General features: G+C 43.9%; 1 protein-coding gene and 1 non-coding gene across 18 annotated transcripts in view; one reads left to right on the forward strand and one right to left on the reverse strand.

The window, feature by feature from the left end:
- LOC100410798 (uncharacterized) overlaps positions 1 to 9,860 on the forward strand; it is a 43,277-nt gene that overhangs the window by 31,049 nt on the left and 2,368 nt on the right. For 16 of the 17 annotated variants that reach the window (XM_078361986.1, XM_078361976.1, XM_078361979.1 and 13 more), the window contains 10 exons: positions 263 to 367; positions 935 to 1,144; positions 2,329 to 2,433; positions 2,991 to 3,200; positions 4,510 to 4,614; positions 5,175 to 5,381; positions 5,809 to 5,910; positions 7,807 to 7,858; positions 8,642 to 8,805; positions 9,471 to 9,522. In XM_078361986.1, the coding sequence (XP_078218112.1) occupies positions 263 to 367; positions 935 to 1,144; positions 2,329 to 2,433; positions 2,991 to 3,200; positions 4,510 to 4,614; positions 5,175 to 5,381; positions 5,809 to 5,910; positions 7,807 to 7,858; positions 8,642 to 8,805; positions 9,471 to 9,522 (1,312 nt within the window). The remainder of the gene's footprint in view (positions 1 to 262; positions 368 to 934; positions 1,145 to 2,328; positions 2,434 to 2,990; positions 3,201 to 4,509; positions 4,615 to 5,174; positions 5,382 to 5,808; positions 5,911 to 7,806; positions 7,859 to 8,641; positions 8,806 to 9,470; positions 9,523 to 9,860) is intronic. The other variant, XM_054249737.2, reaches the window with a different exon arrangement.
- Positions 7,238 to 7,377, reverse strand: LOC118150413 (U4 spliceosomal RNA). The gene has a single exon (XR_004738511.1). It is a non-coding gene; the product is annotated as a U4 spliceosomal RNA (small nuclear RNA).

The following is a 9,860-nucleotide window of genomic DNA, read 5'->3' on the forward strand; positions in this document are numbered from 1 at the left end:
TTTAATCATTTGCACTGACTTAGGTCGGAGGATACATGATTAAGATCTACCAGATGAGGGAGATTTTGTCCCATGGATCTGAAGAGCAGGCTCATATACTACTGAGGCAACCTAATCAAGGGCCTGTAAGAACATTCCTTCAAAATATCACATTCTTACCCTGAGAATATTTTACGTCCTTGTGCTATGACTGGACACTGATGTGGTGCTGTGTGAAGCGCGATTTCCTTAATGTGACCTGCTCTTCTGAATTTATTTACAGATGATCAAGAAGATCACAGTGAAAAACAGAAATGCAGAGACAGCAAAAATAAACTTCTTATGAGTGAAGTGGCCTACTACCTGGCCTGCCGGCTGAGGATGAAAGGTGAGTTTCATAGCTTCACCATTACGGAAGTCCTGAACAATGTTCTGTCTTGTCTCTGACAAGTGCTACACTCTCTTCTTTAAAGTTTAATTTTATCCTTTCCATACTTCTACGCAGGTAGCAATGGGTATTTTAACATTTTGCTAAAGACGTAACATGGAGGGAGGCGAAACTATGTAGCAACGTTTCCACATCTGCAGTAAGACAGGTGCGAGACTAGGGTTAACATCCCAGCTATTGATTCCTAACACAGGCACCAAACCACCTGCTTTTCTCTGCAAGAGGCTAAATCATGTTTACAGGAATCTTCTCTGTAGCATATAAGATCCTTCAGAACTTATAAGCAGAATCAAGGTAGAAATGTGGATGTCCTGGCTTCAAGGCAAATGAGTAGCTAAGACAAGTTGACTTTAAGGTGATCGAGAGTGCAGGCGAGGAGAGTAATTCGGGGAAATAACATCTTCAAATCAATAGGCAAGGCTGTCAGTGACATCCCTCCGTCCTGATTAAACCGATTTGACGTCACCGGTTTCTAACCCATCGTGTGTTTGGGTTTCTTCTTTCCAGTCCCTGGCTTTCCGTGTTCTGCCCGAAATGTCATCACGGTGGCATCTGGCAGGGCTGTGGCCGGAACAATTCCAGGGGCGAACGTTCCAGAAGCCATTGAGAAATCCTGCTCCCAGCGGGAAGATAACAAACCGGATGTCGGAGTCCGCCAAAATAGATGTCTTCTGAGTGAGGTGAACTACTCCCTGAACTACCGGCTGAGGACATACGGTGAGTTCCATAGGTTCCCCTCCACAAAAGTGATGAACGCTGTCCTGCCTCGTCTCGAGAAACTGACCGCTCTCTTCCTCAAAGTTAATCTCATGTTTCCCATACTCCTAGAAAATAGAAATGGGTATTTTACCATTTGGTTAAAGAAGGAAGACAGAGGCCAAAGTGTTTAGCAACTTTTCCACGTCCGCAGTAAGGTGGGTGTGGGACTGGGCTTACAATCCCAGCTATGGATTGCTGACACAGGCACAGGACCCTTTTGCTTTTCTCGGCAAGAGGCTAAATCCATGTTTGCAGGAATCCTCTCTGTACAGTATAAGATCCTGCAGAGAGGTAGCAACTAGTCTGTTGGTCTAAATGTCTGAGGCTGCTGAACTTCCATTTGGTTCCGGTTTCTTCTGAGGCCCAGCAGGCAAAGCTGTGGGTTGGGGACCCTGGGGGGAAACACAGCGATAGCAGACAGTACCTCCTGTGAGGAACAGAAAGGGGATCCTGCTCCTGATAGAACCTGTGGTATGTGTAAGTGGCCCCATCAAGAGCAGGAAGTACCCTGGTACCGGTGCCTCAGCCTCCCCATTAGCTGGGATCCCCAGTGGGCACCACCACGCCTGGCTACTGTTTGTGTTTGATGTAGAGGCGGGGTTTCTCCATGTTGGCCAGGCTGATCTCGAACTCCTGAGGTCAAGGGATCTGCCCTCCTAGACCTCCTAAAGTGCTGGGATTGCGGGCATGAGCCACCATGCCGGCTCCACAGATACTTTTTTTAAGTAGAGGTTGTTTAAATACATCCGTCGGTCCAGTCTCCTGTATACATTTCTCTAACCCTTCGTTGACCGTGATACAGAATGAGCCAGATCAGTATTGCAGCAAGCCTTTGGGAAAGCAGTCAGGGGAAGTCTTGAAGATTTTGGGGTAAAAGTTTTAATCGTTTGCACTGACTTAAGTCAGAGGATATGGGATTGAGATCTACAAGATGAGACAGAGTTTGTCCCATGGATCTGAAGAGCAGGCTCATCTGCTTCTGAGGCAACCAAATCTAGGGCCCGTTAGAACATTCCCATGATAATATTCGCATTCTTCCATTGAGAATATTTTACATCCTCGTGCTATGACTGGACACCGATTTGGTCTTGTGTGAAGTGCCATTTGCTTACTGTGACCTGCTCTTCTGAATTTGTTTACAGAAGCTCGAGAAGATGACGATGAAGAACGGAGATACGGAGACTGCAAAAATAAACTTTTTATGAGTCAACCGGCCTACTGCCTGGGCTCTCAGCTTAAGATGGAAGGTAAGTTCTATAGTTTCACCATAACGGAAGTGCCGAGCAGTGTTCTTCCTTGTCTCTGAGAAAGGATACTCTCTCTTCTTCAATGTTAATTTCATTTTGTTCCTGCTTCTGGGAAAATAGCAATGATTATTTTAACATTTTGGTAAATCTGGAAGTCAGAGGCCAAGGTATTTAGCAACTCTTTTCATGTGTGCAGTAAGGTGGGTAAGGGACTAGGGTTAATATCACAGCTAATGATTCCTCACACAGGCACAGAATTACTTGTGTTTCTCAGCAAGAAACTAAACTATGTGTACAGGAATCTTCTCTAACATGTAGGATCCTGTAGAACTTATAAGCAAGATAAAGGTAGAAGTGTGTATGTTTTGGTTTCAGGGTTACTGAGTAGCTAAGACAAGTTAACCTTAAGGAGATCAAGAGTGGAGATGAGAAGATTCAAAGCAGGGAAACAACATGTCCAATAGGCAAGGCTGTCGGTGATATCACTCAGTCCTGATTAAAACAATTTGACGTTAGCAGTTTCTAACTTATCATGTGTTTGGGTTTCTTTTCCTTAGTCCCTGGCTTTCTGTGTTCTGCCCCAAATATCAACATGGTCGCCTCTGGCAGGCCTTCTTCCAGAATACACCCAGAGGTGAACGTTCCAGAAGGCATTGAGAAATCCTGCTCACAACAGGAAGAAAACAAACCAAAGTCTGGAGCCTGCAAAAACAGACTTCTTCTGAGTCAGGTGGCCTACTTCCAGAACTACCGGCTGAAGTCATACAGTAAGTTCTATAGGTTGACCACCACGAACGTGATCAATGATGTCCTGTGTTGTTTTGAGAAACTCACAGTTCTCTTCATCAAAATTTATTTCATTCTTCCCATACTTGTAAAAAATAGAAATGGGTATTTTAACATTTTTGTTAAAGACGGAAGACGGAAACTGAAGTATTTAGCTACTTTTCCACGTCTGCAGTAAGATTGGTGTGGGACTGGGGTCACAATCCAAGCTATCAATTTCTGACACAGGTACAGAACCTCCTGTTTTTCTCAGCAAGAGATCAAATTTATGTTTACAGTAATCCTCTCTGTACAGTATAAGATCCTACAGCCAAGTAGCATCTTGCTTGTGGATCAAAATGTCTGAGGCTTCTGAACTTCCATTTGGTTTTGGTTTTATGAGGCTTAGTAGGCAAAGCTGTGTTTTTTGGACCCTGTGTGAAATGTGGTGATAGCACACAGTTCCTCCTGTGAAGAGGTCGAAGGGGCTCTGCTTCTAATAGAACCTGTGGTATGTTTAGGTGGCACCAGCAAGAGCAGGAAGTACCCTTATAATGGTTCCTCAGCCTCCCCGTTAGCTGGGATCCCTGGTGGGCACCATAGCAAATGGCTAAGTTCTGTATTGTTAGTAGAGGTGGGGTAGACCTCTTGAACTCCTGAGGAGGTAGACCTCTTGAACTCCTGAGGAGGTAGACCTCTTGAACTCCTGAGGAGGTAGACCTCTTGAACTCCTGAGGAGGTAGACCTCTTGAACTCCTGAGGAGGTAGACCTCTTGAACTCATGAGGAGTAGACCTCTTGAACTCCTGAGGTCAAGTGATCTGCGTTCCTGGGCCTCCTAAAATGCTGGGATTTCAGGTGTGAGACACCAGGCTGGCTCCATGGATTCTTTTTTAAGTAAAGGTTGTTAGAATTTGTCCATCGGTCCAGTCTTTTATATAAATTTCTCAAACCATTCATTGACCACGATATATGAGGAGCTAGATCAGTATTGCAGCAATGCTTCTGGAAAGCAGTAAGGGCAAATTTGGAAGATTTGGGAGAAAAGTTTTAATTATTTGCACTGACTTAGGTCAGAGGATACATGATTAAGATGTACCAGATGAGGGAGATTTCGTCTTATGCATCTGAAAAGCAGGCTCATATACTACTGAGGCAACCTAATCTAGGGCCTGTTAGAACATTCCTGTCAGAATATTACATTCTTACCCTGAGAATATTTTACATCCTTGTGCTATGACTGGACACTGATTTGGTGCTGTGTGAAGTGCGATTTCCTTAATGTGACCTGCTCTTCTGAATTTATTTACAGAAGATCGAAAAGATCACGATGAAGAACAGAAATACAGAGACAGCAAAAATAAACTTCTTATGAGTCAAGTTGCCTACTACTTGGGCTGCCGGCTGAAGATGGAAGGTAAGTTCTATAGGTTCAGCATCATGGAAGTGCTGAACGATGTTTTTTCTTTTCTCTGAGGAATTATACACTCTCTTCTTCAAAGTTAATTTCATTCTTCTCATACTTTTAGGAAAATAGCAATGGGTATTTTAACATTTTGTTAAAGACATAACACTGAGGCGAAATTTTTAGCAACTTTTGCACATCTGCAGTAAGACATGTGTGAGACTAAGGTTAACATCCCAGCTATTGATTCCTAACACAGGTACCAAACCACCTGCTTTTCTCTGCAAGAGGCTAAATCATGTTTACAGGAATCTTCTCTGTACCTTATAAGATCCTTCAGAACTTAGAAGAAGAAAGAGGTAGAAATGTTTATGTACTGGCTTCAATTTGAATGAGTAGCTAAGACAACTTGACTTTAAGGAGATCAAGAGTGGAGATGAGAAGAGTAATTCGGGGAAATAACATCTTCAAATCAATAGGCAAGGCTGTCAGTGACATCCCTCAGTCCTCATTAAACTAATTTGACGTCACCAGATTCTAACCCACCATGTGTTTGTGTTTCTTCTCCCCAGTCCCTGGTTTTCTGTTTTCTGCTTCAAACATCAGCAAGGTGGCATCTGGCCGGCCTCCATACAGAAACTACACAGAGGTGAATGTTCCAGAAGGCATTGCGAAATCCTGCTCCCAGCAGGAAGATAAACTGAATGTCAGAGTCAGGAAAAATAGATGTCTTATGAGTGAGGTGAACTACTCCCTGAACTGCCGGCTGAGGACATACAGTAAGTTCTATTGTATGGATGAGTAAGTACTGACCCATTGGTTCAGTCTCCGATATGAATTTCTCTAACCATTCATTGACCATGATATAATGAGATAGATCAGTATTGCAGCAACGCTTCTGGAAAGTAGTTAGGGCAAGTTTTGAAGATTTTGGGAAAAAAGTTTTAATTGTTTGCACTGAGTTAAGTCTTAGGATATGGGATTGATTTCTACAAGATGAGACAGATTTTGTCCCATGGATCTGAAAAGCAGGCTCATCTGCTTCTGAGGCAACTTAATCTAGGGCTCATTAGAACATTCCCATCATAATACCACATTCTTCCATTGAGAATATTTTATGATTTTGTGCTATGACAGGACACTGATTTGGTCTTGTGTGAAGTGAGATTTGCTGAATGTGACCTGCTCTTCTGAATTTGTTTACAGAGGATCAAAAATATGATGAAGAACAGAAATACAGAGACAGCAAAAATAAACATCTTATGAGTCAAGCGGCCTACTACCTGGACTGCCGGCTGAAGACGGAAGGTAAGTTCTATTTGTTCACTATCACGGAAGTGCTGAACAATATCCTGTCTTTTCTCTGAGAAACTGAACACTCTCTTTGTCAGAATTTATTTCTTTGTTTTCATACTTCTAAGCCAATGTAAATTTGTATCTTAACATATTGTTATAAGCAGATGAGAGAGGCCAAAGTATGTAGCCACTTTTCCACATCTGCAGTAAGGTGGGTGTGGGTCTCCGTAACATCTCAGCTATTGACTTCTGACACAAGCACAGAACCACCTGTTTTTCTCTGCAATAGGCTTAATCATGTTGACAGGAATCCTCTCTGTACCACATAAGATTCTGCAGACAAGTAGCATCCAGTCTGTTGGTCTAAATGCCTGAGGCTCGTGGACTGCCATTCAGTTCAGGTTTCTGCTGAGGTCCAGTAGGCAAAGCTCTGTCCTCGGGTCCTGGGGGAAATGCGGTAATAATATACAGAACCCACTGTGGGGAGCTTAAAGAGGACTCTGCTCTTTACATAATTCTGATGGAAGGTGGTCTTTGGAACAAGAGGCAGCATCTTTCCAGGTGTAAAGGACAGGAAGGAAGCTGTGACAGTTGAGGGGTTGTTGGAGTGGAAAGATCTCTGGATTGAGAATGAAGGTTCCTAGGCTGTATCTTCAGCAGTGTCTTTAGTAACTGTCACTGAGCACTTGATTTCTCTCCTTCCTTACTTTCTGTCTCTCCATCTGCAAAGTCAGGCCAATTTCTCTCTCTCCATCTGCAAAAGCAGACATCTTGCAGTGTCTGAGGCATTGAAATGTGCGAACACTTATGAGCGCTTATCAAAATGAGGTAAAGCCCCTCGCTTTGTGATGTTGGGACCGCAGGTGCCCATCACCACACCAAGCGAACTTTTTATTTTTAGTAGAGACGAGGTTTCACCATATCGGCCAGGCTAGTCTTGAACTCCTGACCTTAAATTTTTCACCTACTTTGTCCTTTCAAATCATAGATTTTGTTTTGTTTTGTTTTGTTTTGGAGGTGGAGTCTCTCTCTGTTAATCAGGCTGGAGTTGAGTTGCATGATCTCAGGTCACTACAAACTCTGCCTGCTGGGTTCAGACGATTATGCTCCCTCAGCCTCTTGAGTAGCTGAGAGTGTAGGCGCGTGCCACCATGCCCAGCTAATTTCTTTGTATTTTTAGTCGAGACAGGCTTTCACCGTATTAGCCAGGATGGTCCTGATCTCGTGAGCTTGTGAAGTGCTCACCTCGGCCTTTCAGAGTGCTGGAATTACAGGCGTGAGCCACCATGAGATTGTTTTTTGTTTGTTTTTGCTTTTGTTTTGTCTTTTTTTAATTCCTTCTCCCTAGAGACTGTCAAAAATTGTCAATGCCGACTCTATTACATGTCATCTCGGCGGGGTATTGGGAACGTTTTCAATTAGCGATAATCTCATCTCAGATAAACCCCATTGGCTACGATCCTGCCACTGCGCAAACTTACAGATTGTTTTTGCAGCAAGTGTTGTTAGAATTTACATATCCATCTCGTTTCATGTATAGATGCTTCTGACCATTCAATGACCTTGCTCCCTGGTGAGATAAGTCAGTATTGCAGCAACACTCCCAGAAAAGAGTTTGACTTATTTTTGGAGATTGTCTGGGAAAAAATTTGGTTTAAGTTTGCATAGACTCAGGGAGAGAATATGGCATTATGGTCTACCCGTACAGGGGGCTTTTGGCCTGTGCATCTGGAAAGCAGGCTCATCTACTCACCAGGCTTCATCTAGGGCACCCTAGAATCTTCCTGTCAGAATTTGTATTCTTGCCGTGAGAACATTTCTGTTCCTGTGCTATGACTAAACACTGATTTGGTCATATGTGAAGTGTGATTTGCTTAATGTGACCTGCTTCTCTGAATTTATTTACAGAAAGTCAAGGTGATGTTGAGGAAGAGGAGGAGAAAGGGCCAATGCCCCCCAGGTAATGCTGTGGACCTGTGGGCTGTTAGTTTCATAGTGACATCTGGAGACTGCAGATCCAGGAAAAGGAGAAAATGACTAGAACTCTGCCTTCCATTCACCCAGCTACAGATTGTCCTCATTGACAATGCTGTGGGTGATGTGTGGCACTTGTATAGGTTTTAATGTCTTAGTCCTCCCAAGATAGGGACCTGCAATCTGCTGAGCCACGTGAACTCAGCAAACAGGGATTTCCTGGTTTCGCCTGTTCTCTCCCATGGGTTTAATTCCCGGGAGAGACGTGGATATGCTTTCTGCCCATTTGTTTTTAGCATGTTTGCTAGGATTTGTGAAGAGAAGAAATTCAAAAAATATACATATGCTATCAAAATACTGGAAAAGGGAGGCCCTTAGTACACAAGATCTGGGTGTCTGAAATGCCTCAGGAGCTCTGTTCACTTGAATGCTGCATGTAAAATTCAACACAACTTATGTGAGGTAGTTGAATCCCCGTCTTAGTGCTCATGCTGCAGTTCATGATGAGAGTTTACAGGGAGTCTGGGTGGCCTGCAGTGGCTCATCTGTGCAAATGCACTGAGCACCTGCTGCTCATTTGTGCTGCATACCCAGGGTAGTCACCCTTCACCCTGCATTTAGAAGGATAGCTCTTTTTTTTTCTCTTGAAGGAAAAATGCCTCTGCTTTCTGTGACCACTCCATTCTGACTTCCATCAGATCAGCTGGGGGACTTTGTTGTCTAATCTCTGTTGGTTTAATCTGTCATTCTGTCCTGCCTGGCTCATCAGGGATCTGCAGGAGTCTGTGGAGGAGGAAGCCCCCCAGGAGTCCTGGGACGAAGGTGATTCGACTCTCTCAGTTCCTCCTGGCCCATCTGCCTTCAATGAGACTTTCAGGAGCAACTTTCACTCATTAGAGGAGCAGCAAGTCAACTTGGCTGTTGACATAGACAGTGAGTACTCCATTGTGAAGGCACTAAAGCTCCATTTTGTGTCCCCATTAGACCTCATAGTCTTTGGGCATTGCTCCCCTGGCCAGGCTGAGAGTTGTCATCACTGTGGGCTGAGCCTGTACATGAGTGTAGATTGCAGTCACTCTGGATTCCAGTCTTAAGCAACGGCATGGGGTGGGTCAGTGAGCTCTGCCCTGTCTCTAGTCTCAGGCCATGCCCGTCGTACCCTGGAGCGACTGTCAGGACATTGAAACTTAAGGAAGGTGTTGCACACTCACACCAAGCTATGCAGCACATGCCCACAAGTTATCTGTCAATCTGAATTAAATGTCTCTTGCCAGCTATTAAGTTTCTCATGAGTTTTGTTCCCCAAGCATGTCTGTGAGGTTCTTCTCTGTTTGTACAAACTTGGTGTAACTCTTTGTACAAACTTGGGATAAAAGGATAACGGTCTACCAGAATAGGGACATTTCATCATTGGTCTGAGACAGAAACCAAGAAATCTCTCTCATGATTGGCCTTCAGACCTCCTGAAGTCTCTCTCTCACATTATCCTGTTGTCATGCTGAGGAGCCTGAGGTCCCTGTGCAGGGATTAGACAGTGGACGGTTATGGGTGTAGGCGAATTGGCTTATTTTGTCTGTCCCTGTCTGAATTTATTGCAGAGATTAAAAATGACCAAGAAGAAGAAGAAGACCAAGGCCCACCATGCCCCAGGTAACTTTGAGCAATTGTGAACAGCTAATTTTGTGTTGACACCCGGAGACACCAGGTCCAGGGAAAAGAGTGGGCTGACAATATCGATACCATGTTTTCAGTGAAGCCTGAATGATTTCTACTAACATTGCTGTTGGTTTTCATTGCGGTAGATATTTCAGTTTCCATTTCTCCCTCTCCTTATCATTTACTAACTACCGTAGATTAACGATACTTGTTTTTATGAGCAGTGTACGCTGTGTGTCCTGAGGGTACTCACTCAGAGTGTCCTTTCACTCCCTCATCAGTGTGTCACCTGGACGGATCACTGAGCTTACTTTCCCTCTCTCTCTTTCATT

This window comes from Callithrix jacchus, chromosome 22 (genome assembly GCF_049354715.1).
Source record: "Callithrix jacchus isolate 240 chromosome 22, calJac240_pri, whole genome shotgun sequence".
In the NCBI taxonomy this organism is placed as follows: Eukaryota; Metazoa; Chordata; class Mammalia; order Primates; family Cebidae; genus Callithrix; species Callithrix jacchus.